The 27,972-nt window shown below is 40.4% G+C and overlaps 1 protein-coding gene across 4 annotated transcripts in view; it reads right to left on the bottom strand.

The window, feature by feature from the left end:
* Positions 1-27,972, bottom strand: part of SH3TC1 (SH3 domain and tetratricopeptide repeats 1) — a 50,352-nt gene that overhangs the window by 15,247 nt on the left and 7,133 nt on the right. For 3 of the 4 annotated variants that reach the window (XM_014576110.4, XM_006128236.5, XM_006128237.5), the window contains 10 exons: positions 27,191-27,478; positions 23,429-23,500; positions 20,487-20,614; positions 15,294-15,399; positions 13,532-13,684; positions 12,132-12,309; positions 10,491-10,567; positions 7,937-8,132; positions 6,326-6,459; positions 1,977-2,018 (listed from right to left, as the gene is read on the bottom strand). In XM_014576110.4, coding sequence (XP_014431596.3) covers positions 1,977-2,018; positions 6,326-6,459; positions 7,937-8,132; positions 10,491-10,567; positions 12,132-12,309; positions 13,532-13,684; positions 15,294-15,399; positions 20,487-20,614; positions 23,429-23,500; positions 27,191-27,431 — 1,327 coding nt within the window. In that variant the 5' untranslated portion in view covers positions 27,432-27,478. Of the gene's footprint in view, positions 1-1,976; positions 2,019-6,325; positions 6,460-7,936; positions 8,133-10,490; positions 10,568-12,131; positions 12,310-13,531; positions 13,685-15,293; positions 15,400-20,486; positions 20,615-23,428; positions 23,501-27,190; positions 27,479-27,972 lie in introns of those variants that run through there. The other variant, XM_025187330.3, reaches the window with a different exon arrangement.

Consider the following 27,972-nt stretch of genomic DNA (forward strand, 5'->3'; position numbering starts at 1 on the left):
GGACCCGCGGCGCTTCCAGATCAGCTGGAAGCGCCACGGGTCCGGCCAGGTCCTCCGCAGCTTTGCTCAGCATCTCCCTGGTCTGCAGCTGATCTGGAAGCGGCCACGGGTCCGGCCCCGGGTCCTCTGCCGCTTTGCTCGGCGTCTCCCTGGTCTGTAGGGAGACGCTGAGCAAAGCCGCGGAGGACCCGGCCGGACCCGAGGCGCTTCCAGCTGATCTGGAAGCGCCGCGGTCCGGCCCGGGTCCTCCGCCACTTTGCTCCGCGTCTCCCTGGTCTGTAGGGAGACGCGGAGCAAAGTGGCGGAGGACCCGGGCCGGACCCGCGGCGCTTCCAGCTGATCTGGAAGCGCCGCGGGTCCGGCCCGGGTCCTCCGTGGTGCTGATCTGGAAGCGCCGCGGTCCGGCCCGGGTCCTCCGCCACTTTGCTCCGCGTCTCCCTCGTCTGCTGGGGGGGGACGCAGCTAGTGTCCCCCCCCCAGCAGACCAGGGAGACGTGGAGCAAAGCCCGGGGCCTGTGGTAGAGCAGGTGGGGCGCTGCCGGTCGGTCCCGCAGCACTGCTCCTTGGCGCTACTGGACCAAACCGGCAGCACCCCAGCTGCTCTGCCCCAGGAGTCCTGATTCAGCCGCTGCTGATCAGTTTCAGCAGTGGCTGAATCAGGACGCCTGGGGCAGAGCAGCTGGGGTGCTGCTGGGTTGGTCCAGTAGCGCCGAGGAGCAGCTGCACTACTGGACCAACCCAGCAGCACCCAATCTGCTCTGCCCCAGGCGTCCCCAAGTTAGCCGCTGCTGAAACTGACCAGTGGCTGACTACAGGAAGCCCGAGGCAGAGTTGCTCTGCCCCGGGCTTCCTGGAATCAGCTGCTGATCAGTTTCATCAGCAGCTGACTTGGGGACGCCTGGGGTTCTTAAGTTGAATCTGTATGTAAGTCAGAACTGGTGTACAGATTCAGCCGCTGTTGAAACTGATCAGTTTCAGCAGCGGCTGAATCTGGATGCCAGTTCCGACTTACATACAGATTCAACTTAAGAACAAACCTACAGTCCCTATCTTGTACGTAACCCGGGGACTGCCTGTATTTGTGAGAGAAACATAAAGCTGTTTGCTGAAAACTGCCACAAATTGAAAACTTTCAGGCGAAAACTGCCAATATATATATCAAAATAAAATAAAATAAACTGAAATCAGTTAGGGCTTTTTGTCTGGCTGTTCTCTGACACAAACATTTAATATTCAAGAAAAGAAAACACTCTCTACAAACATTTAATTGAAAACCCAATTTTACAACTAAAAAAATTAATAGAAATGTTTCAACCAACCCAAATTTTAAAAAGCCATCCTAATAATTCTAATGATATTGTGCTATGTATTTGTTGCTCTGAGCATAGGAGTATGCTGGAAAGATTAAAGATGTAACAGGCCTATAGAATCATAGAGTAATAAAATAATAGGGTTGGAAGAACCCTTACAAGGTCTTTGAATCCATCTCCCTGCCCAAAGCAGGACCAACCCCATTCTGTGATGAGCCTTTTTCAGTTAATAAAAAAAAGAGTCTAGAATAAGTTAGATCTGTGCTAGTTTTGGTGCAATCATAAATAAGATGCAAATCCTGCTTCCTCCAGCCCTTCAGCAATGGAACTAGCATGGTTTGGAGGGGGGTAGTGATATGCAGGATTTTTAGGTCATTCAGGTTGTGCAATAGAAATAATTAAATTAAATGGCACCACGGTCCATCACCAACAAAAAACACTAGGAGGAAAGAACACTCATCTGATGCCCTAAGAGCATGGAAGTTTGTAACAGATTCTGAAAGCTGCTAGATTTTAGAACTGAATGTTTTCTGTGAACAGGCACAGAAGAGAGGGGAAATCACATCTCACAGAAATGACAATTTTAAAATGACAAAATTTGTCAATTTTTCCATAAGAAGATCAGAGACATGAGAATAAAAATAATATAAAATTATATATTTTTACCTTGTTCTTGAGGCTTCTGAAATTCTAATTCTTCTAATCTGTCTAAAAGAAAATGAAAACAGCACCAGTAGTTCATACCTGTCTTTTACCTAGTAGGATTGTTTAAACTTTTCTACATGCAGAATTCCAGGTATGTTATGGACATTAAAAATAATGGATCTTTTTTTATAAACTTGTAAAAATTAACAAAACCTTAGTTCACTGGTGAGCTACTCTCATGCCTAAGACTGACATCTTCCACATTATTACAATCACATTACATACTCTTTGCATGTCTGTTGCACATTTAATACTGAGGAGTAATTGTACCTCTTCCTAAACATATAGACGTGTGCAGCTAACAAATTTAAAACTTACTTGCGACTATAGTATTTTAATGTGGAATGGTGGTTGTTGCATTTCATAATGTCTATACTAATCTATAGATGTTAATATAATATATTTTGGTATCTATAACTTGACAGTGAGAATATGTAATACTCTCCCATTCACACATGTGTAATTATATACTATGGCCCTTGTCTATGTAATAACAACACAGTGTCAGAGCCTCAGCACGTATGTTGTGAAGTAGTTGCACTGACTTCAACAAGCTACATTGATTTATACTAGCTGAGGACTTGACCTATAGATTAGATAAGATATTCTTTTCAGAGGCTTTATCATATCATGTAAATCCTATCATGTTTAGTAAATGAGACTTCCAGTAAAAGTCAAGGAGAGAGATATTTTTCTTTAGAAAAATGTTGTGTTTGACAAACATAGCAAGGGACAATTCCAAGAACACCAGAAGAAGCTGTTCTCTGGGAATGGGAGCCTAATCCTATTTCTACAAGAGCCAGAGAGTGCTGTGGGATTGAGTTAATAGACGGATAGATTCCAAGGCAATTGTGATCATCCAGAGTAATCTCTGGTTTTACACAAGACACAGAACTTCTTCAAAAGTTATTCTAAATGCATATCATTTAGAAAAACTTCCAATTTTGATTTTTACATGGTTGATTTATGCCATATTTCCAGTATGAATTAGTCTATCTCCAACCTCGAGTTATACCTACTACTAGACTGAAGAGCCCTTTATTAAAAATGTGTTTGACAACTAGGAAAAGGTGCTGAATTTCTCTTTTCCCCATTCTCCACCTCCACCCTGAGGCCCCATCTCCACTCCACCTCCTTCCCCAGAGCCCTGCTCTCACTCTGCCTCTTCCCATTCCGCCCTGTCCCACCGGGCCCTTCTCTGGCTCTGGCTCTTCCTGCCCCCTCCACCACTTCCCCATCTGCCACTCACTGATCTCCGCTCTCCCCCAAATCCATCCTCCAGCTGCCAAACAGCTTGTGACAGGGCGCTCGCCCTTCACTAGCCCTTTAAGGGCAGACCCCGGCCTGAACCAGGGCCGGGGAATTTAGCCCAGCTGAGGCTGTACTAGCCCATTAGGGCCCAGCTGGGCGCTATAATAGAGAATGGGCTGCTGCCGTGGGGGGAAGCAGTGAGAACCTGGCTGCTGAGGGAGGAGGAGGCCCTGGAGCTAGGGCCGGGCTGGGGGGAGGCCAGGCAGGGCTAGGGGAGCTCTGGCCAGTAAATCCCCAGACTGCAGGGCTTGAAAGAAGGCCCGCTGGAGGAACATCAACCCCCGGAAGGGGGGCTCAGAGACAGACTTGGGCACTGTCGGAGGGCAGTGTGGCGAAGAGGACGCCGCAACCGGGAGTAAAGAGGGGAGACACCACCCCAGAGAAGGCACCCTACCTGCCAAGGGAGCCAATTCCGGAAGACAGACGGCAGAGGGATACGGTGGTGAGTGCGAACCCCCTCACACAGCTGTTTGGTAGCACCTCTGGCCAGCTAAACAGCGGCACCAACAAACAGCTGTGATTTAGGGTTGCTGAGCACCCACTATTTTCTTTCAATGGATGCTCCAGCCCCAGAACATCCATGGAATGAGTGGCTATCCATTCAAGTACTTAAAGACTGTAATCAAGTTACAACTTAAATGTCTCTTTGTTAAGCTAAATATATTGAACTCCTGGAGTCTCTGACTGTCACGGGTGCTGTGTCTACACTGGCCACTTATTCCGGAAAATCAGCCACTTTTCCGGAATAACTTGCCAGCTGTCTACACTGGCCCCTTGAATTTCCGGAAAAGCACTGACGATCTACTGTAAAATCATCAGTGCTTTTCTGGAAAAACTATGCTGCTCCCGTTCGGGCAAAAGTCCTTTTCCAGAAAACTGTTCCGGAAAAGGGCCAGTGTAGATGGCACAGATTTCTTTTCCGCAAAAAAGCCCCGATCGCGAAAATGACGATCTGGGCTTTTTTGCGGAAAAGCGCGTCTACATTGGCACGGACGCTTTTCTGGAAAAGCATCCTGCCAATGTAGACGTGCTTTTTATGGAAATACTTATAACAGAAAACTGTTCCATTTTAAGCATTTCCGGAAAATCATGCCAGTGTAGACGTAGCCCTGGTGTATAAACCCCACCCTGGGGAACCAAGTGCTAAAGAGCAGTGCTGAGCTCAGAAGTCCCCACCCAGCCACACCTGCCAGGCATGCTCAAAATGGAGGCAGAGCTCAGTCCAAGTGGATAGAGTAAAGGAGCATTCCTATGCTGGTCGCTCATGCAGAGTGGTCGCAGGAGCTCCATGCTGCCAAAACCAGGCCCTGCTGCTGAAGGCTCCATGGAGACCCAGAACAGCCAGCTGCCATTGAAGAAGAGCCTTTGGATCACTGTCAGGGAAAACCCCTCCATCCTAGGAGTCCATAAACAGGCCCCATGGTGACTTTGAAAGGACAGAGGCTGAGATAGGAAGTGATGCCTGGAGCAAACTTGGTGGCATCCACCCTCCAGGCTATAAAGCTGACTTGCCAGTCAGAGGGCCCAGTGGAGCAGGGAAGGCCTGGGATCCCCTACCACTAACTCCACAAATTCCCACCACTGGATAATACTACTGGTCTTGAGGCAACCCACTTCCCTCTCCCTCAACATACTATAAAACCTGTTCTCATGGATCTTCTCTGAAGCTTCTCCAGTTTATCATGATCCTTTCAGAACTGGACACCTTATTCCTGTATTGCACCAGTGACAAATGAAGAGGTAAAAAACCTATCTACTGCTACTTGAGATTCCCCTTATAATGTTTCCAAAAGCTTCATTAGTCTTTTTGGCCACTGCTTCACACCAGGAGCTCATGTTTAACCAGTAATTCACCATCACCTCCAAATCCTTTTCAAAGTCACCACTTCCCAGGATAAAGTCACCCATTCTGTAAGTATGGCCTACAATTTTTGTATCTAGTACAGTGGGAGGACACTGGCCCCCTAGTTTTTCTATCTGTGTTTTAAACATGAGACGGCTTTGATAATGACTACATCAAAAACGACACTGCTATGAGAAAGACAATGTTATTTCTTTGTACTGACAGATATAGCAATTTTTTCTACACGTTGGGATCTCATTCAAGCATAAAGGTATGAGTTAGCATCAGTATTTAACCTTAATTGAGAACAAAGCAGACAGCATTTGACTGTATGTATTGCCTCTTTTATAATGTAGAACCTTGTAACAATTTAAAGCTATAAGATCTATTTCACTGTGGAACAATTCCTTGGAGGTGTGTTGGAAGACACATTGTTCGAGTGACTCAAAAGTGGTCCAAAAGATTGGGTGAATACCCTGCAGTGACAATGTTGCACGATCAAGAGAAATGTATAGATCAGGGCTACTCAACTTTGGAAGCCCCAGGGACCACAATGATACTCACAGCACATGCCAAGGGCTGCAACTTAAGTGTGGTTACATTTACATGCAAATATATATGTAAATACCTTCTTTCACACTGACAGGCATGAATACAAAGATTAAGGCAAGATTACAAACACACAGGCCCATTTAAGTCGGTTCTGCTGACATTAATAAAATGCAATATTTACCCGATTTCTACCCAAATGACAGGGCTTTCAATGACAATCCAGGAATTTAACTACTAAAACGCATAAAAACAGAAGACCACTATATTGACGACTTTTTTGTTTTAGCTCCCACCTGCGGGCTGCATGTTGAGCCCCACGTAAACCCAAACCGCACTGTGGGCCACAAGCGAACAGGCCGCAGGCCGCAAATGTCTACAGGCTGCATGGTGAGTAGCCCTGGTATAGATGATCAAAAAGGATTTTCCACATGTTATTTCAGTGATATAAGTGCACCTGCTAATACTATTCAAGTACCCAAAAATGGGGAAAACATCTCATTGAAATATAGAAAGAATAAAAAAAAAATAGACAAAGAGTTAATGGAAACTATGCATGCATCCTCAGGAGAGAATCCATCCCTCAAAGAAGAGATCCCCTTCTTACCTACTCTATACACAGTGCAAACTTCTGTGTTTGACATTTCCTTCAATACACGCATCACGTCCTCTTCCACAATGTTTCTTTCTTTTGCAAAAAAAGATTTCTCTTCCTCATCAAGAAAATTCAGATTTTGTTGTCTAGAAAAGAGAGCAGTAAATCTGAATAGCAGCTATCACCACATTTCTTCTGTCTTATTCATTTGCATTATTAATATACTTGGCTTCTGTAGCACATGTATACAACATGCATCATGTCCACCTTTATTAGCTTGCCTTGATAGAGGATATCAGCTTACTACTGCTACCAGCTCCTTATTTCAAGTATCAATGGTCTGAGCTGCAGAGTTGAGGGTCTCAGGTTTTAAACCCTGCTAACAAACCATGCTTGGTTTTATTATCACTTGTGCTTGTTACTGATGAAAATCTGTATTATCATAGAACTCATTGTTAGTGAACAAGATTGATAACAGTAACTGTTCATGCAAATTCATATTAATGATGCCAATTGTGCGTACTGGTAATCCCTTTTCAAGCACATCAAAGGAAGTTTTATCAATATTCCTGTATCATGGAAGCATTCTGGTAAGATTGCATGCATCATGGTATTGCTTTTCCAGTAATCTTTAGGACAAAACTTTTCAAATGGGCCTCAAAAGTCACACCTGCAAGTTTTATAAGCATACTGTTTCCATGTGTACACCCTTCACATGTTTGAATCAATGAGCTCCTCTCAGTTCAAGTCAAGATGATGCAGCCTGCTCTGTCCACAGATTGCACCTCACAATGGGAGGTCTTCAGTGTATCCTGGGGAAGTCAAGAGATACCCTCAAGCCACTGGCAGGTTAATAGTATGATTCTTGGTTGAGGCTTGGGTGCCTCTATCTTTTGATGCGAATTGCTCAACAACTCTACCTCTAAAGGTATTGATGACTACACCATTAAATTATTCTATATGGCAAGTTAATAATGCAGCAACAAAAGCATTTAGTCATGTAACAGAGCTGTGCTAAGACTTTCAATGTGGAATTTTCCCTTTATGCAGTTCACTGTTTTAAAGTTTGCAGAGCTCTGGTAAAACTGTCTTGGTTCATGTAAAAGGGGGGTGGGATAGCTCAGTGGTTTGAGGGAGAGGGAGGTGGATTGCGTCAAATCCATTAAAATGATCCAGTGGTGGGAATTTGTGGACTTAGTTTTACATGAACTCCCTCAACATACTATAAAACATGTTCTCACAGATCTTTTGCTCAGTGGTTTGAGCATTGGCCGGCTAAACCCAGGATTGAGAGTTGAATCCTTGAGGGGACCATTTAGGGATCTGGGAAAAATCTGTCAGGAATGGTACTTGGTCCTGCCTGGGGGCAGGGGACTGGACTCGATGACCTCTCAAGGTCCCTTCCAGTTCTATGAGATAGGCATATCTCCATATATTATATTATTATTAACATGAATCACTGGAGGTCACTGAGTATGGAAACCACTGAAATATGACAAACTCTCTCCATAGAGCATTAATAGTTTTACAAACAAAAGGTTTAATGTAAAGGTATATTAATGAAAAAAATTGACTGTGCTCCTTTAAATTTGTTGGTTAAAATATTATATGCATACTACTTACTCAGTTCGAGAAGTGTCAGGTTTAACGTGGCTGGTCTTTACAAAACCAATTTGCCCAGTAAACATATGCCTTCCAATAAACCATTCCATGCATTCTATGAAGTAGCCAATGATCTCAATTTTGTCTCCACTCTGGAAGCTAATCTCTTCAGGCACAGCACTTTCATAGCTAAGCACGGCTTGAGACAACCCCGTAGCTGCATAATAAGATTTTAGAGATGCATGACTTTGATAATATGACTACATAAGCATTTAACTGCATGTTGACTCAGCATAATGAGGCCAAAAAAATCCATGCATTGTTGAGAATTACCCTCATAGGGTATGTCTACACAGCAGCATTATTTTGAAATAACTAGTGTTATTTGAAATAACTTAGTCCGCGTCTACACAGCAGGCAGTTATTTTGAGATAATATCAAAATACTGTCAAGCTAAGGAGTTTTTACTCAAACTCCTGTAACCCTCATTGTGTGAGGAGTAAGGTAAGTCGGAGAGAGAGTGCTCTATTTTGAAATAAGTGCTGTGTAGACACTCCCAATTTCAAAATAAGCTATTTTGAAATAAGCTACACAATTGACGTAGCTTAATTTGCATAGTTTATTTCAAGTTAAGCCCTTCTTTGTAGACACACACATAGTGAGGAGGGATAGATTAGTTTTTGATGCTTTAAAGCAAGCAATTGTTTTTTAAAACATTTCAGAATTATAGAAAAGCATAAATCCCATCTCATAGTTCTTCAGCTCTTCTAAAAATAGTATTTTAAATGCATTCAGAATTCCTGCTTTAAAGGTGAACATAAAGGTAATTCACCTCCTCTTGTAACAGACTAGAAAAGAAGAGATGAATTGATTTTGCCATACCCATGTGTAACACTGATAGAAAGAAAACATGCAGAGAGAGGTACATTAATCCTGTGGAAGCAGAGGCTGGTATGGTCTAAATAAGAGTAAGGGTGGGACTGCAATTTCAATCTAAATATCCCCAACATAGCCAATTCCCAATGTTAGATAAATGCTTCTAACATCGTAAGTGTGTAGAATTTAGAATTAAATGCAGATGGCAGGGTTTTGGATTGCTGTTTTCTTAGGGAAAATTTGGTTAAAACTCCCCCATCATCTTCCTGCTTGGGCTGTAACAGTGATTAGTTCCCCTGTCCTGACCACTCAACATGTCTGAGGGGAGCTAACAGGCTCTGGTGATAACCAATAGAACAAAAAATTGAAAATTTCAATTAAAATAAAAAAGCTAGAAAGAGGTTTTAAAAATTCAGTCCCCTCTTTCCTCCATTTTTGACAAGCTTGTGAACTGACTGACTTTTTTTTAAGATTTCAAAAACAAAGGGTGAGTTGTCCATTTTTATAAAATTGAGTCTTTTCTGCTTTCTTCCAATCAATCCAGTAAATTACTAGTGCTCTTCTAATTTTCAGATATGACCTACAAGTAAAATCCCTCCAGTGTTGGTTTCTAGTTTCTTGCTAGAGCTATAGGTCTTTTCGTGACACTGATATTTTGTCTAAGGGCAGGAGGATAATTCTATAGTAAATAAATGGGAATCCATGCCTGGCACAGGCCCACCCCCGGGGCCAGGGGGAAGAGCAATGGGAACGGTTGACCCAGGGCCAGGCAATTCAAAGGGGCCCAGCTGCCACTGCTACTGTAGCAGCAGCAGCCAGAGCCCCAGACCCCTTTGAATAGCTACCAGAGCACCACTCAGCGTAGCTTTGAGGACTGATGAGAAGAGCACATATGCTGAAGTCCAGGCGGCACTGGCTACCCAAACCTGACCCTTCTTCTGGAGGCCCCACCCCTTTCAGGAGTATGGAGCCAGACCCCACACACTACGCACACCTTGCCCTAGGGCCTGTGGTGGCTGTCAGCCCCGCTGGCCTGGAGTACCTATTAAATAGATCTATGACTTTACATTAGTCTAGAACTATAATGATTGGGAGGAGCTAAAGAAGTGTAGCTAAACTATACTTAGAAAATAACTGATCATATGCTACCTGGGTTTCTGTGGCTGTTTTACACAAAAATGTGTGTGAGCCAATGTGTGTATATATGTGCACAGGTGTTCATTATTTGTAAGTGCTTGGATTTTCCAATCTTCCCGTTTACAAACTTTAAATGTCAAAGCTATGAAATAGTTTATGAATGCATTTCTTTTGACTAGATTATATTATATATGTGCCTTGAAGCATGAATAAATATTCATGAGAAAAACAATAAAATAAAATTGAAAAGTCAGGAAAATAGACTTTCAGAGTTCAGATACATGCGAGACATCATTGCTAGACATTAATTAGACATATGGCTATTGGCTGTAAAGCACTTCTGGGTGAAAGATATTCAGTAGATTTGCTATGTTTAAATACAGTTGTAAACAGAGATTTATTCCTATATTAAAGCATATGGCAATTTTCCTATTCTAGTATAGCTAAATGAGAAGATACATACTAATATTCCAAAATCCTGTAAAACCTAGCTCTTGTAATTTATATATGCTGTTTAAATATCTAAAAAAGCAGATGCAAAAATTTAGATGCAGTTTCTTACCTATTTGCATGCTGCTGCATTTAGATTTCATTTCGCTACCAAATTTAACGGGATCAGAGTATATTTTAAGAAACCATCTAGAGAAAGGAAAAAAGGACAATGAAATAAGTATCTGAAACACTTCTCTTCTAGGTTTTCATACTATCAGGAATATTCTAAACTGATATTTCTTCAAACTTTTATTCATTTCAGTGCTTCTGCTTATGCATTTTACATAAGGATAAAAGCTTATGAGGTTTTTTAAACTATTTTTCCTAATTTAAAAAAAATATTTGATGTGAATTGCTCAAAAACTCTACCTCTAAAGGTATTGATGACTACATCATTAAATTATTCTATATGGCAAGTTAATAATGCAGCAACAAAAGCATTTAGTCATATAACTGAGCTGTGCTAAGGCTTTCAATGTGGAATTTGCCCTTTATGCAATTCCCTGTTTTAAAGTCTGCAGAGCTCTGGTAAAACGGTCATGGTTCATGTAAAACTCTTTAGTTCTTTGGGGCAGGAGCTGTTGTTTTGTTCTGTTTTGAACAGAGCCTAGAACAGTGAGATCCCAGTCCATGACTAGGTGCTACCACAATACAAATTAGCAATAGTAATAATAAGCAGCCCTTTTATGTAAAAGGGAAAGATAGCCTCAATTAAATACCTCTTACTATTGAATATCAGCTTGAATGGTTATGTGAATGAAGGCAAATGATATTTGTCTTACTTTGCTGATTGGTTGTGCTAACCCATTTGCTCAGTAGGGTCAGCAGAAGCCATTTTGATTTGCCCTTTTTTTTTTTTCTAAAAAAAGCAGCTGTACTTTCCACTAGTCATAGATACAAAACACAGGATTGGTGTTTTTTTTTCTATGGGTCAGACATATTTCCTGGGATATCTTAGTAACCACTTGCATGAACTTATGGGCCCTGTTTCAGCCTCAGGCAGGCCAGCAGCACCAACAGAGTGGCTGTCTGCTGATCAGTGCTTAATTTGAAATGAAAGAGGTGCCAAGGCTCAAGCAATTAGGAGTCAGGGCTTGAGCAACTTTTTATATTTATAACTAATGCAGCAAGCCCAAGGGTGTCAGGGCTATACATTGCCAAACCTAGAGGTGCTGGGGCTCAGATTTGGCACAGATTAAGTACTGCTGCTGATCCCCACTCACCTATATGTAAGGATTAGTGACCCTAGCTTGAACCCCAAAGAGACTGCAGAAATAAGCTTGACTGCTACCTGCCAAAGAAGCTGGTGTGATACAAAAGGCCAGCAATCCTTCCCCACTAAGCTGATGTATGTGGATTTTTTTCCCATGTTGTGGCATTTTGGAAGTGAAAAATACTTATCACTTTAGCATCACTCTAGAGCTTTTCAGATCTCCTTTTCATTGTCAATGCATCAAAGCCTCTAAGCGGATAGCAACCAGAGTCAGGAGAAAGGGCTGTTGGTTTAATATTTAATACAAAAGATAGCAACCCATCATCCGTTGGTGTAGAACTTAAGAGGAAAATGAATGAGAGATCTGTGGACTTCCTGAATAAAGAAAGAGGGAGACCTCCAAAGCCAGCTACCAAACACTTTCAGTTTAAACTCATTTATATATAAATACACATATTCTTATACAGATGAAGCAGAAAACTGGAGTCAGGTACCTACTGATGAAAAGGAATCAAAGGCTCCACAGCAGCTTTAGATAATAAGGTGAGGTCATCACCCAGTGATCCACCAGAAATACCTTCACTAACTCTTCTGTTCTCTTGATAAACTTTCAGTTCTGTGCCTGCAGCTGTTGTCTCTCTTATGTGGTTATCAGGACTCAAGACAAAGAAAGTTCCTTAGAAAGAAAGAAAGAAAGAAATATTTCGTATTCTATAAAGATTGAAGTGTGTTAATCTCACATGTGGCTTTTGACATAATACGAATTAAAATGATTTATTCTAGATACTTAGTTGATTTTATTACAATTTTAACAGATATTTTAAATTCTAAATGTTTAGCAGCCAGAGTGAATTTAATATAAATTGAAATAAAATTTAAAAGTGCAAAATGAGGAGAGGAGGAATGAACTGTAGAATTCTTGTATATTATAACATTAGAAGGTACCAAGGGAGGTATGACACACTTGATGATAGCGCACTTCACAGCCTGATTGCAGTCCTTGCTAACTCACTGGTGTCAGTGATAATACTCATGTGAATAGAGATTGCAGAATCTGGGTTACCATATATTATTATAGAACAGGAAGTTCTAAATCATACATTGGAATGTTAAATTGCTGGGCTTGTAGAAGAAAAAATGTTTTTTAAAATCTTCTGCAGCTATTTTATTCTATGTACTGCTAACACTTCTAAAAAGATTAAAGATTCGTCAAACTTTGTACGATGCAGATTGAACCTCTCTGGTCCAAGATTCTCTGGTCCAGCAACATCTGTGGTGCAGCAGGATAATGCATATTGCTGGACCAGAAAGCCCTAGAGGCAGAGGTTGATGATAGCAGGGAGTGGAGCTGGCCGGCAGAGCCGCAGGGCAGCAGAGTCTGGGAACCAGTGGGGCAGCAGAGCCCATGGGGCCACTGAGCTGATGAGGCAGCATAGTCTGCAGAGCAAGCAGCAGGGCCTCTGGAGCCTGTGGGGCTGCTAAGCCCACCAGAGTCCATGACGGGGCTGCTAGAGCCTGCAGCAGGGCGCCGTGACCACTGGAGCCCACAAGGCAGGCAAGGCAGGGCCCAGAGGCTGGGAAGAAATGCTCAACAGGGAGGTTGGTGTTTCCCATCTGGTAAACTCCCTTGTCTGGGATTGGTCAGGTCCCAAGGATGCCAGACCCAGGAAGGCCAACCTGTACTATGCTTTTTGTTCCAGCTCTGTTTCTATGTACCTGCTGGCACGTGTCTGATTCAAGCCCCATGAAATCAGTGGAAAGGCTTCCATTGACCTCACTAGAGACGGACTAAACCCCAACTTTTCTCTCTTATATGTTCAAAAACAATATCTTTAAGAGGCAATGGGGACTGCGCTTATTTTATATCGTTACCTTTTTACAAAGACAATCTTCCTTACCTTCCTGTATTAACAGACCTCTGTACATCAAATGTAGAGATTCTTCATTTATACAGACTTCAATTCCAGCTTGTTTATCCTCATTTTCTTCTTGGTAACAGAGCCAGAAAGACTGATCTAGCAACAAATTCTCCATGCAATGATTTATAAAGCCTAGAAAAAATTAAGGTATCTTTCATTAAATTAACACAGAGAATTCTCCAAAAGGCAATAAATAGCGCTTAGTAGTCAGGCAATCCAAATTTTTACTTAAAAATACATATCCAACTGCTATTGGATTGCAGTGTTGGCAAAATGCAAATACACAACTCTCACTGACCTCAAGGGGAATCTGGGACTCAAGGATGTACACAGAAGAGAAATGAATGGATCAATGGTGATTTACTCATCTAAGTATCTGGCCCAGTAGGAATAGCAGTGAATTTTAAGATGTTCATTTATTTTTACTGCCAACAAAAAAGCAATTACATTGATATACTTAAGGGATGCATTTAAGAAAAGGACATGCAGTCTAATTACTATGGGGGGAAAGATCAGAGAGTTCTAATCTAAGAATATCTTTCATAGCCAGCTGTTCAGTGCCTTATGATATGTGCTGTTCACAATGGTCTTAGCAGCCCACTAGCCAGCAATGCGTACTTCTCTTTCCTTTTTTCACCTTAATAGGCTTGACCAACAGAAGTCATACCAGCAATTGCCTACTTCTTCCTCACATCCTTCATCCCTCACATTCTAACCATGCAGAATTCAAGTCTCAAGAGCAAAGGCACTGATAATGGCATCATGAATAAAATGATCAAAAGTAGATGACTATAAATGAAGTTCTCCATCTGTAGGATTCTCTCACCACTTGCTTAGTCACAGACAGGCGAAGGCCCAGATTTTTAAGGGTCAAAATCTGAGATATTTAGAGAGCCTGATTCTAGAAATACTGAATACCTTTCAACTACATTTGTTGGTAGTCACCATCTCTTAAAAGTCTGGTTCTAAGTTATTGAAGTTGAGTTCCCAAAAAATGTAGGCAATGAAAACCCCCAAGGTGCTTTAAAAAATGTCCCTAATTTCCTATATAAAACTTTCCATTGTGTTGTCAGAGATCAATTTGATAGACACAAAGAGCAAATCATTTCTATATTCTCAATCTTGTATGACTTACATCTTAAAATTCTCATTAAATGCAAGAGGACATAAATATTATACCATTTTAAAGAGTTCATTGAATTGAAATCAAATTTAGAACATGCAAAGCATGTAAGGCCTGTATTGGAATATATGCTTTGAAGTTAGCTGAATAATTATGCATTCATGTGACCCAGAATATCATCACTAGAATCAAGCTGTGTGACAATGAGTTTTATTTTTCCTTTAGGATGTCGATGTTAATAGGATAGTTAATTCTCCCTGGGAAAGGCAATATTAGGAAAATGTAGGCTTGGTCCTAGGACATTAGAGAGGTGGGTTTAATTTCTAATTCTGCTACAGATTTCTTGGGTAAGTCATTTCATTTATCTGTGCCTTATCTGCAAAATGAGGGTAATGATACTTTCCTTCCTTAAAGGGTGTTGTGAAAACATAATACACTGTGAGATGCTCAAAGAGTATATGGTAAGGAGCAGAAGGCGCTGTATCTCAGAGATAGTATTGCTTTCAAGCAATCAAAATTATACCTTAAGAACCAATTATTTCCATCAAATCAAAAAGTTATGTCTGCAATAAAAAAAACAACAAATATTCAACAGTTCTATGGACAAAATTGCTTTACCAAGGGAATAGTAGGTTAAAAACTTCCATATTTCTTCAAATGTTTTAAATGTTACCACTATTAGGTCTTGGTCACTGTGAATAGACAACAATCTGGCAGACAGCTCCTAACAAAGCAAGCATACATATTATTGTATTATAATCTTACTGATAATGAGAGATTCATTAAGCTGTATTTGTAATTAAATGCAAGTAAAAATGTTTCTATGAACTCACACAAAAATCAGAAAATTAGAAAGCTAAAGTTCTTCATAATGTCACTCACTCATCCACATTGCACATACAGAATAGACAGAAAAAATACAAACTCCATTACATCAATTGCAAAACTTCAATTGGCTTTTTGGGGGCCAGGATTTTACTCAATGCCTTTCGCTATTTGTTTGGCTCATAAACATTCAACCTAAATGTATTGTGTGGGCACATTTTTCATCTCATTTATACTCTAAGGCTACATTGGCAACTATAATTTAGTCAACTGAAAATCCATTACAATAAAATTCAGAATGAGAGTGTTTTAGTTTGCTGTTTTCTTGCAGAAAATGTAGCTAAGCTCCCTTTGGCTACAGAAATGAACAGCTATTCCAGTTTACACCAGTGCAACTGAAACCAGAATTTGATGATGTGTGTATACATTTAAAAGCTTTACTAACAGTAATATTAAACCAGTGCCATTTAAGGGAATTAATGTTTGTATGAAAGCCCACAATAAAAGGGTGATAGAGATGTAGCCGTGTTAGTCTGGTATAGCTGAAACAAAATACAGGACTATGTAGCACTTTAAAGACTAACAAGATGGTTTATTAGATGATGAGCTTTCGTGGGCCAGACCCACTTCCTCAGATCAAATAATGGAAGAAAATAGTCACAACCATATATACCAAAGGATTCACCTTCCTTCCCCCCCCCCCCCCTACATTCCCCTTCTGTTCTGTAATGCGATTTATCCTTTTCATGTGTGTTCATTTTTTTTAAATTGTATCCTTTGGTATATATGGTTGTGACTATTTTCTTCCATTATTTGATCTGAGGAAGTGGGTCCCACGAAAGCTCATCATCTAATAAACCATCTTGTTAGTCTTTAAAGTGCTACATAGTCCTGTATTTTGTTTCACAATAAAAGGTGCACTTTGAATAAGACAAGGTATAAATGAGGCTGGACTGTCTTTCTCATAAACCCTGTTGGAGCAGAAAGTAATCCATGTCTGCAGTTATAAACCTAAGCGCTACACAGCACTGCAGGAGACTCCTAATTAAGCTAATTAAGATACAGCATTCCAGCAATTTCTAGCCAGAAGTCATATTATAGAGCCTAATTACCTTTCAGCTACAAGATGTTTTAAAACTATGGGCTAGATCTTCCGCTGAGGATGTGACTATCACTGTGACACACAAGAGCGAGTATTAAGATAAAATGTACTATATTGCTTCCTATGTATTGCATGTTCATCCTTAATGTTCTAGTAAAGCAGGATTGCAACAGAACATTTGTCAGAACAGAATACATCAGCTATTCTTCAAAGTAAAGTATGGTTTTGTCTGGTCTCAAGTTTGCAGCAAGTTTTATTAAAAAAATATGATTTTTAATGTTGAAATTAATTATGAGGGTACTTCAGGATGGACATTAAGAAAAAACTTCCCTTCAGAGTGCTTAAGCACTGGAACAAATTGCCTAGGAAGGCTGTGAAATCTCCATCAACAGAGATTTTTAAGAACACGTTAGACAAATACGTGTCAGGAATGGTCTAGTTATTACATAGTCCTCCCTGGAGTGTGGAGGACTGAACCAGATGATCTGTTGAGGTCCCTGCCAGTCCTACATTTTTATGACTCAAAGATTATTAATTCTGAAAAGCAATTGACACACAAAGGTATGTTTAACAAAAATAATGTGAGATAACATGTCACCAACTGTTCCTTAATGAGAAAGCATTGACCTCCTTTGAAAGACATTCTGAAGTCTTCTAAGGAAAAGTGCTATAGGAGTGATAGTTGTCATCAGTAGTATTTTACTCATTTCAGTATCTTGGAAATTATGTCATCAATTTACACACATTTTTATGTGCCCCCCCCTTTATATAACATAAATATGAATTACAAAAAAAAAATCCTCATGTCTCTTTAAAAAACTGAAGATCTATGATATACAGATCTATGACATATATCACGCTACACCTGATTAAATACAAGAGCAAAATCACAATCTTTTGCAATCAAAATCTATTAATAAATTGCCAAAGATTGAAATATCACTACCTCCAAGCATCCTTCATTACTCATTATGAAAACAAATTTGCCATTTTTATACGTAAACTTGGCATTATAAATCTAACAGTCATTATATATCTAACAGTCATTTTCCTGAATCTGTTCTTTAACACTAGCAATGCCTTAAAATCTAGCATCTGTGCACATTAGGGGTTTTTTTTTAACTCACAACCATGTATCAGAGCAGAATGGCAAGAAAACAGATTGTAAAGCCTGCAAAAAATAGACTGCTAATGAGATCTTGTACATGAAAGAGACAACATGAAGTAACTGATGCTATTAACTCAATGCTAAGTAATTAAGATGTTAGTAAAAACTTAAAAAACAACAAATAGTCTAGCAGCACCTTAAAGACTAACAAAACATGTAGATGGTATCATGAGCTTTTGTGGGCACAACCCACTTCGTTATCTGAAGAAGTGGGTTGTGCCCACGAAAGCTCATGATACCATCTAAATGTTTTGTTAGTCTTTAAGGTGCTACTAGACTATTTGTAATTTTTTAATTTTTTTCTGTTACAGACTAACTCAGCTATCCCTCTGAAATCTTTTAAGATGTTAGTGTTTGACTTGTTAGTGAGAGAGACAGGGAATTCATATTAAAATGGATAGTGTTGACATGAACCATGAAGTTAGTGAGAGAGACAGGGAATTCATATTAAAATGGATAGTGCTGACATGAACCATGAAGAAGACAAAGAAGATTGAATAGTTGCCATTTCACCATTCTATCAGCGTGAAATGATGGTGATTCAAATAATTTTCAAAACTGATGCGACTGAGCATGTAAGTTTGGACCCAAATCTACAGCATCCCAATGCTTGGAGCTATTGCTATCCAGGATTTGATGAGGAGCCCATATGTAATAGTTTCAGAAAAAATGGTTTCAAGTGGTCAGCACAAACGAAAGTCATTTAAGGGAAAATTATCAAAACTGCTTGGCAAAATGTGATTTTTTTTCCTTCCATTTTTTACAAAAACACAAACAGCTAAAACTATCTAGTTATACTTTCCATGCAAAGCATTTTGCAGTTTTACTTAGAGTGCCTTCTGTTTTGCTTTGTTCTCCAATATTTCTAATTTCATTGCTATGGTAATTATGTTATTGTTTTGATTTTTTCTTAAATCTAGAACATAATGTCTAACTCCTTGTTTTACAGACTTTTGCTGTACATTTAATATAACAATCACACTAATAAATAATGTATCCCGTTCTTTTCCATTTCAGTGTTCCAAACACTGCAGCCTCCAGTTGGGTTCATTACTTCTGTCACTTGTTATTTCAGTTAAGATAGGAAACAGTGCATCACAAGTCTAGTCTTGACATTCAGAAGATGCAATATGTGTATGAATTCTGTGATCATTTACAGTTTGTCCCAGTTTGTGTTTAATATTTTTCATCTGTTTCAGATTCTTCCATAATTGCTATTTTTATTAAGTCAAGTGACTAAACATGCAGGGTTGTTTTCTGTGCCCAGGTCAGAGCCAAAGATTTTACTTCTAAGCATTTTTCATTGAATATTTTTAGTACACACAATGTTGTGGTGTGGATGGCATTTCAAGACCCTGTCACATTTGTATAATTTGTACAATACTTGCATTTTGGAAGTTACATATGTTATTTAATTAAATGAGTAGGTCTGGCGCCTCTCACAATAGTTAGAATTTTCTTTCTTCCTTCCTTCCCTTTTGTCAGCTCGCTGATGGTATGTGTTCTAGGCACATTATTTTATACTTGCATTATGCTCATTAAAAGCATGTATTAGGAAACTCAAGATCTTTACCAGTTTTCTACTTCTATATCTTGAATTCCATTTGCTTTTTATTGTGATGTTAACCACTGTAGTTGGTTGAACTAGTATTTTATATGATATAATATTATCAAGGCACTGCCTTCGGTGCATTACTCTAATCAGGCCCATTAATGAAGTGAAGACGCAAGATTTTTAAAAGTGGTTCTTATAACGTCACATTTTTCTCAAATGGAATTGCTGTGTTCTTTTTATATATCTGGCTGTTGGAAGTGTCTAAACAGGAGCGGGGACCTTTTCAAAGTCTAGCCATTGTTGTCTACGTGAATATTCATTCATCTTACTATATTTTTGTATATTTGTATATATCTGAATATTTGGTGATCCTGCATGTCATGTTTTCTTTCTTATTTTACTTCATCAGATAGATGTTGTAAAAGTGTGATCTGCCCAATCCTTGAGTATTAAAAGAAAATTTCTGATATAAATATGTCCAGAATTGTCCCAGAGTTTCCCTGTCTTCATTATTACACCTTACGTTACTAAGTACATAACAGCTTCATGCTATATAACTAATAAGCAAAATTTACCTGGCTTCCTAGTACTGGTATAAAGCCCTGCACATCATATAAGCCCTGTCCAGGTATCAGGCCACGGTGCCTTTACAAACCATATATGTAAAAGGCACAGTTTCCTCATTGGTCCTGCAAAGGCCATTACAAAAGGCCCTCTTGTAAGATCCTGTGGACCCTTGAAGGGTGAGGAGGGATGCATGTTGCTCCTATCTTCACATTTCCAACTCGGGTGCACCCACTTTTGCTCCAGTGGGCCAGATGAGGAAAAGGAAAAATCGGTCGCTTAATTTACATTACATGGAGTAGACTGAAGCCACTGTCATCTCCTGTATGCAAGTATGACCCCACAGACACTTAGAAATCCCCTTTTGATCTGAACAGTTTTTGTGGTTGTCATCAAGTCAAAAATGAGAATGTCTCTGGACTGCATTTGGCATAAGCCATGCTTTGACCATATTCAGTTTATACACACACATGTACAAGTGGGAGAACAAACACTTGCATGTTTCACAGGTTTGTTCTATGACACTGAAGTGCTTCCGTCGACTCTGTTATTGATAACCTCCAAAACTGTTCTGTAAACATACTAGATACAACTTACACTAAAAACTGCCATGACCTCCCTGCTGTCATTCTCCAGAAGACGGAGTTGTCCTCTCAGTTCTTCCTGCAGTTGGGGGTCAGGAAGGCCACTCTTTCGCTTTACCATGAGTAGCTTCAGGGAGATATCTGAGAAGAATGATCATTCATAGTCACACAAGTTCTTTAGAATGGGAGAGCCAGTTTTGCCCAATTTTGGAAACCTCCTTAAAATTTGTGGGATCCACATTTAGACCAGCACTTCAAACTTATTTGACTCCGGCAATAAGCAAGATTCTGGGCTGCTGCATGTTTGTTTCATTACATTATACTATAGACATAGTAGCACAGCAAGAAATACTCTGAATTAAGTGGAGATGTTATTGTTTAAAGAACTAACATCCCCAGGTGCAGATTGTCAGCTGATTTCTCTAAATTCAGCTAGCTGGACAGATTACAGCACATCTAAATTCTAATCTAAAAATCCCTGGCACAACATTATGCCACCCAGCTATTTCAGGGAGCTTTATATAAGATATATTCAAATATGTAAAAGCTTCTAGTCAGTTCTCCTAAAACTGCCTGGAAAAGTCAAGGATATGACCCTGTTTCAGAGAACACAGAGAGAGACAGGGTGTTGTATAGGGCAGTTTCTGTGCTAAATGTTTAATAATAATAAACTGATCTTAAAAACTGGAGGGGATTTTTTTTTGTCAAACTTGAAACTTACATTGTGAAAGCCAGAAACATCACCAAGGTTTTCCTCTCCCCATCATCCATCTTTTCTACTAATATCTAGCACTTATGGTCTTACAATTGTATCTATCATTAGAATAAAATTGCAAGATTGTTACTCTGTCTGTGTATTAGTTTGAACCCTAGAATGTCTGTTGAGTATATATGAAACAACAAAAATAGCTATAGGTATTGCTAAGAGCTCTTTTAAAAAAACACACAATACAAACTGATTCAGCCACAGGGCTGCAGAGAGACTTCCCAGACTCCTGGAGAAGTGGGGCGGGGCCTTGGGTGGAAGGGGTGGAACTGGGACTAGACTCCCCAGTCCAGCCCTTTAGGGGCATCTGGAGTGTGCTGCACAGAACCCCGGCAGGATTTAAAGAGACGAGGGCTCTGGCCGCTGCTGTTGCTGCAATAGCAGCAGTGATATCTGGGATCCATGGGCTCCTTTAAATCAGTGGGCCACCAGGGCAGCTGCCCCTTCTCTCCTCCCCCAATATCAGCAGCCCTGTTCAACCATTACTAGGATTTGTCTCTGTTATCATGCAATTTTAAAATTCTCAACAGTCTTGACTTCACAAATTATACTCCTGGCATTCTCACAGGCATTCTCTGCTAATATTAACGCTAATATAACAACTTGTAAAATCTTTTTAAGGTCAGATTGAAGGGTGCTATGAAGGGCAAAGCATTGGTAATGAAACTGTTATTTAGCCAAGGACCAATAAACTTATAGTCAGGTCAAGAACATGATAAACTGTAAAGCTATGTCTACACTCGCGGTTTCTTGCATGAAAAATATGCAAATGAGGCTAAGCATGGAATATCACCGAGCCTCATTTGCATACCTAATGAGCTGCCATTTTTGCAGAAGAAACTCTTGCACCAGAAGGAGCTGTCTACACTGCCCCTTCTTGCGCAAGAAAAACCCTCTTGCGCAATGCCGCTACGCTGATTATTTTCAGGAATAACGGCATTGCGCAAGAGGGTTATTCTTGTGCAAGAAGAGGCAGTGCAGACAGCTCCTTCTGCCACAAGAGCTCTTCAGCGACATTCCACTCAGCCTCATTTGCATATTTATCGCACAAGAAGCAGAAGTGTAGACATAGCCTAAATGCTCTGAATACTGTTGCTCAAAGTAGTAACTAGTGCCACTGACCCACTTGCTTCCTTTGAAACTATTAAACCATTATCAAATTTTCAAATACACATACACGCACTTTGGTAAATAAGCAATTTCTATACTTAAATTCTAGGTTCTTGATAAATCACCCTCTTAATTAGCTAGAGAGTTAATACTGACTGATGTGAAACACTTATTTCAGCAAAGAATGAGCATTCTGCCTCCTTGCCCAATTTAGAACTTCAGAGCTCACTAATATTAAGAGGAATGCACCTATTCATTTTCACGGGGTCCATGTCAGATCTTTAAGTAGTAAGGACTCAGTTCTGCAAGGTTCTGAGCGCACCCACCTCATTTAGTAAAAGACTTAAGCAACTGTTATTCATTAATCACATAAGTGTTTTGCTGAATCAAGCCAGAGCACTCCGCATATGTGAATCTCTCCATTAACTTCAATGGACTTTGGATCATGCTCCAGTCAGTTAGGTTCAGAGACCAAGGGCAATTCACCAAATTACATCTTAATATGAACTATGGTGGTTGCCTCTGAAAATTTTACTCTTTATCTTAAAGAGTCAAGAAGCTTATTACTAATGGACTATTTCTTTTCCCACAGGTCAGGGGGAGAGGAAATCTAAACAAAGAGAATGGAAGCATGATGGTTCCAGGTCACTGAGTAGAAAACAAACTGCTCAAAATCACTAAGTATTAGGACTCAATTCCCATAAGTAGTAGGACTGCAGATCTACTGCACCTACTTACCTAGAAAGTATTCCTAGAACTTTGCTAACAGATGCAGCACTGCCAGCAGTAAGAGTTCACAAAAAAGACCAAAAGATTGGTTTTAAAATCATGATATACAATAAATACTAAGTTCTTGTTTTGTGCCTTCTGTCTTACGAACATTTAAGATACTATTTCTACAGGCTGTCAGGCTTTTCTCTATGAAGATTTAGATTTTTAACTGAAAACTGAAATTCTCAACAAATCAAATGCTACCCTGGAAATAACGTTCATTTACTAGCTCATCTGAAGAGCCAAGGTTAATGGGGAAAGCTTATATTCGACACAATGTGGAACAGAGAAAAAAAGGTCCTTCCTACCTGTTGGAAAACTCCCTGCTGGACTGGGAAGTATCCTTGAACTGGACTTCAAGCAGTTACTCTGAAAAAAATCTATAACAAATTGAATGCATTTTCATAATCAGCCTAAATTAACAAAGCATAAATATATTTTATAAGTTCTGACTCTTTGCAGAGATTGTAGAGGGGGAAAAATATTGTTTGTAGCCTGGATGCCTCTTTCTTATGCAGAAACTAAGTCCCAAAAAGCTTCTTAAGGAAATGTAAGAGTTTTTTAAGTTGGTCTGCTTCAGAAGGAGAGATGGCAGCTTGGTAACCTGAACAGCCTTGCCTCAAGACACTGGCAGAATCTCCTCATGCTTCATGCCACTTCTGGGCCTGCTCTGGAAGATGAGATGGAGGCTCAGCAACCCATCTCTCATGCTTCTTGTCAGAGTGAGGAGATGGTTCTAGTGGTTCACTGTCAGGCACACAGAACCCCTCCCTTTGGAGTCCAGACCAGTTCGGCCATCTTTCATTTCACTCAGGCACCTTCCACGCAGGTGGATTTCACCAGAAGGGGAATTACATTTCCAGGGACAGGAAACCCAGAATGGTAAGGTCTGCTCCACAGAGCCCTTCCCAAAGAAGCGACCTTCAGCCATGCTCTCCAGTGCTGGTACACAACGACTAGCCCATCATGGTCTACCCTACAATGGATCAGGGACTCTACTACTACCCCGCCTGTTCCTGTTCAAGCCTCTTCCACTCCCCCGCCTCTGGCTGACCCTGATTCTCTGAATCCTTTCCTCACTGTCCACAGAGCCATCTCTCTGATAAACAATGTCTCTCTGCTTTCAGTCTCAATATCCCCATGCCTCTGGCCCCATTATCTCCAAATTCCTGCCTTCTGCTCTCAACCCCAATATCATCTCTGTCCTGTCCCTAGCCCCCTTATATTTCCCCTGCCCTTCCTCTGCTTAACCTCAGCCTTCTTTGACATACTCAGTGTTTCTCCAATTAATCCCATTCCCAACCCCCATGGACCTCAGCTCCTCAAGTTTGTCTATCCTCAAGTCTAACCAGCATCACCAAGTGATTCTGTCACTATATCTAGCAAAAGTCACTAGAATGTCATCAGAGGCCATTAAAAGCTGAAGTTCGGTGACTTGTCACAGCAGAGCTTGAAAAAAATGTATAGCAGATCTGAAAACCTAGATCTAGTGATACACTTGCTAAACTGGCAATACTATTGAAGAGATGGTGTGGCTGTATGGTGGTATGCATGCCTTGGTGAGTGCTGGGTTTATTTGTATTCCAATACCTTCCTTAGCTGCATATTCCTGAATGCACCTGTGCTAATTGCAGCAGCTGTTTTCTATATGTTTTTGTTACAAATGCATTAAGTCAGACTGCAGATAAGCAGAACTAGCTGGACATTTTTGAAAACTTCAGCACTAGATGAAAAATGGCAAAACTGCTCCACAACATTTGTTGCTCGTTCTCTCTTCTTCCACCTCCACCCCCGTTGTTTTAAAACAACTCTACTGACAAATCTCTTTTAGTGAGCGACTCAACACCTCTTCCCATCCATTGGGAGCTGGGAAGACGTAAAGCCAATTCTCTGGTCCTTCAGAGCATTCTTTAGCATAAAGTCATGCTGCCTCCCCACCACACCTTAAAAAGGCCATTTTCATGTGTCACAAGAGATAAAAAATGGTACACAGAATACACTCTTCCCCCTCTGTTGTCTTCCTTTAAGAAAATGTACACAGACCTATTTAGACAGCAGCATGAGGTAAAGCAAAGCACTGTTTAGCATTCCACTTGTCCCCCTTCTTGCCTTCATACCCAATGCATCTGTTCACTTTACACAAAAGCAGCAGAAAGAAAGCAGATAAATAAGGATGTGACCAAGTTGGCAAGTTCCTCCATACCCTTGTGAGGCTCTGCTGAATTAAGTTAAAGCATCTTCGAGTTCTGTTTGTTAAATGTAAAGTTTGTTAAAATAAATGTTACAAGTTACAAACCAGGATTGGAAATAAACTCTTTAGGGGTGGAGATATGATATGAGGTTTCGGAGTTCAAAGAACTATATTGAAAATGTGCCAGACAAGAATGGGCTTTGGGACAATAAGTGGGAAGTGGATTTCCTGGCAAATCCTTGGGGAAAGGTTAAATGCAAATTCCCCTGGAGCGTGCCGATTGCCTGTTCCTGCAGATGAGACAAAGGCTCAAGCTCTATCAAGAAACAAGCTGATCCATCCAGTCTGAATTTGAGAAGGTTGTGGGCTTTTCACCATGGGAAAACCCAACTGTTGACACCTACCAGTCCTGAGGCTAGAGTCAGGATAAGCTCTGGTAACCTTCTGTTTGTACATGTTTTATCATTTTTAATGTTTTCTCTGAAGCACTTTCACTTTAAGAATGAATGTGCTTGCTTATAAAAAAAAAGCTGTGTGGTCACTTGTAACTGTGGGCAATTAAGCTGTTCATAGCCTTTAAAAAGAAAGCAAAATACAGAGGCCTAGCTTGCTGGGGAGAACACAGTGTAGGCAGGGAACTGTGCAGCCTAGAAAAGTCCTGTTCAGGAGGGAATGAAACACAGGTGTCTGCTCCCTGGAGTGGAGAGACAGGTACATCTACTCTGAAACTATGACCTAGAGCATGGGTTCCCAAACTGAGGGGCGTGAAGAAATTCCAGGGAGGGCGCTCTCCCTCCCTCGGCCAAGTTTTACGGCTATTTTTGTTTTTCGGCCCAGGTCAGTTCTTTTTTTTTTTGCTCAACAAGTTTTGCTCCTATTGGGAGCGGGGTGTTCTACACTGCACCTGCAGTATCCTGAAATAGCTTTTCTACACAAGCCACCAATTATTTCAAAATATTTTTCGGAAAAAAGGCGTGTTATTTCACCATCACGGTAAACCTTGTTTCACAGGGGATAAAGAATGGCTCAAAATAGCATGTTATTTTGAAATAGATTCAAGATAAGATACGCAATTTGTGTAGCACAAATTGTGTATCTTATTTTGAGTTTAGGATGCTGTGTAGATGCACCCTTAGAAAGGAAAAATTGAATGTCCAGCTACAAAAAGGGGAATAACTGGCTAGACAGTAGTACTGTTGAAAAGAACCCGGGGGTTTTAGTGGAGTATAAAATAAATACAAATCAACAATATGATGCAGTTGCTAAAAAAGCAAATATCAATTAGGGCACTAACAGGAGTGTCATAGAGAATGCACGGGAGGTAATTGTCCTGCTTTACTCAGCACTAAGGAAGTCTCAGTTGGAATAAAGTGTCCAGACCAGGGCACAATGTTTTAAGAAAGACATGAATAAATTTCAGAGAGCCCAGAGGTCAGCAACAAAAACAGCTTTAGAAAACCTGACCTCTATGGCCAGGTTAAAAAAAACCAGGTGTTCATAGGAGTTCCAAACCAATCAACCCTGCTTGTGAGGATCTATGTCAGATTCACTTATTGCAAAAACTACTTTTGGCCACTATTCCCTTGGCCATGGAATCTTGACAAAATGTAACCCTGAACCTTATCTTACCTCTGATCTAAAGGTATTCTGAAAGAAAATGGAAAAAGAACTATTAACTGAGATTTTGTAACATGGTCATTTAGCCCTTTTGGGAAGGAAAGATATAGTTGTTTGCACTGTGCAGTTTAACTTCCTGGAGAAGCTCTTTAGGAGGGGAAAAATGGCACCGCTGAAAACACACCTGCCAGTTGTCATCTCTGTGCAGCACAAACAAGTAAAGAGCCAAAATGACCAGATGACATAACAATAAAGGACTTACTCAGTTGTTGTTGCTGCAAAGAGACCTCCTCTTCCATGTTCGATGTGCAGATGGCAGTATTAGCTGTCACATGTGTACAATCAGACACACACCTCCCCAGCTGCTGTTTATTTCCTTCCCAAGAGCTATGTTGTTTCCTTTCCAGATATGAAGCAGAGCTGCAGAATCCTTCCTCCTCCATTGGGGAGTGGAGCCCAAAAACTGAAACATTGCATCCCACTGCTGAAGCGGGGAGCTCCATAACTTGCAATTCCAACCAGTGCTATAGTACTTGCATCGTCAAAAATTCTACGGAGAATCAACATATTATATAAAACTCACTATTAAGAAAATGTCAGCTCTGTGTGTGCAAGCAAAAACATTTCAATCACATTCAGTCCAGTAAAGAAACCTCCAAACGTTTCATTTCTCTTTGATCAAATACTAAATAAATAATAATAGTAAAACAAAACATGTCAACCACCCAAGGATTCTGTGTAGCAAGAAAACTTGTATTATGTTCAGCAGTAAGTTGAATTCTGTGCTTAAAATTGTCCACCATCAGATTTTTTTTCTCTGATGAGATTCCTACTCTCTCTCAGTGCTCTGAACTGGAGGTGTAAAGTAAAGCAGCAATGTTGTCAAGTGGACTGAGTGGGGATTAAGAACATGTGAATTCTAACTCTAACGCTGACTTTACTGTATGACTTTTTGTAATGGCAGCTGTTGGCATAGTCCCTTTCCATCTAATGACCATGTTTATTATCAAGGCACCTAGGGCCCAACCAAGGTCAGGACCCCTT

This window comes from Pelodiscus sinensis, chromosome 4 (assembly GCF_052426305.1).
Source record: "Pelodiscus sinensis isolate ZL-2025 chromosome 4, ASM5242630v1, whole genome shotgun sequence".
Classification (NCBI taxonomy): domain Eukaryota; kingdom Metazoa; phylum Chordata; order Testudines; family Trionychidae; genus Pelodiscus; species Pelodiscus sinensis.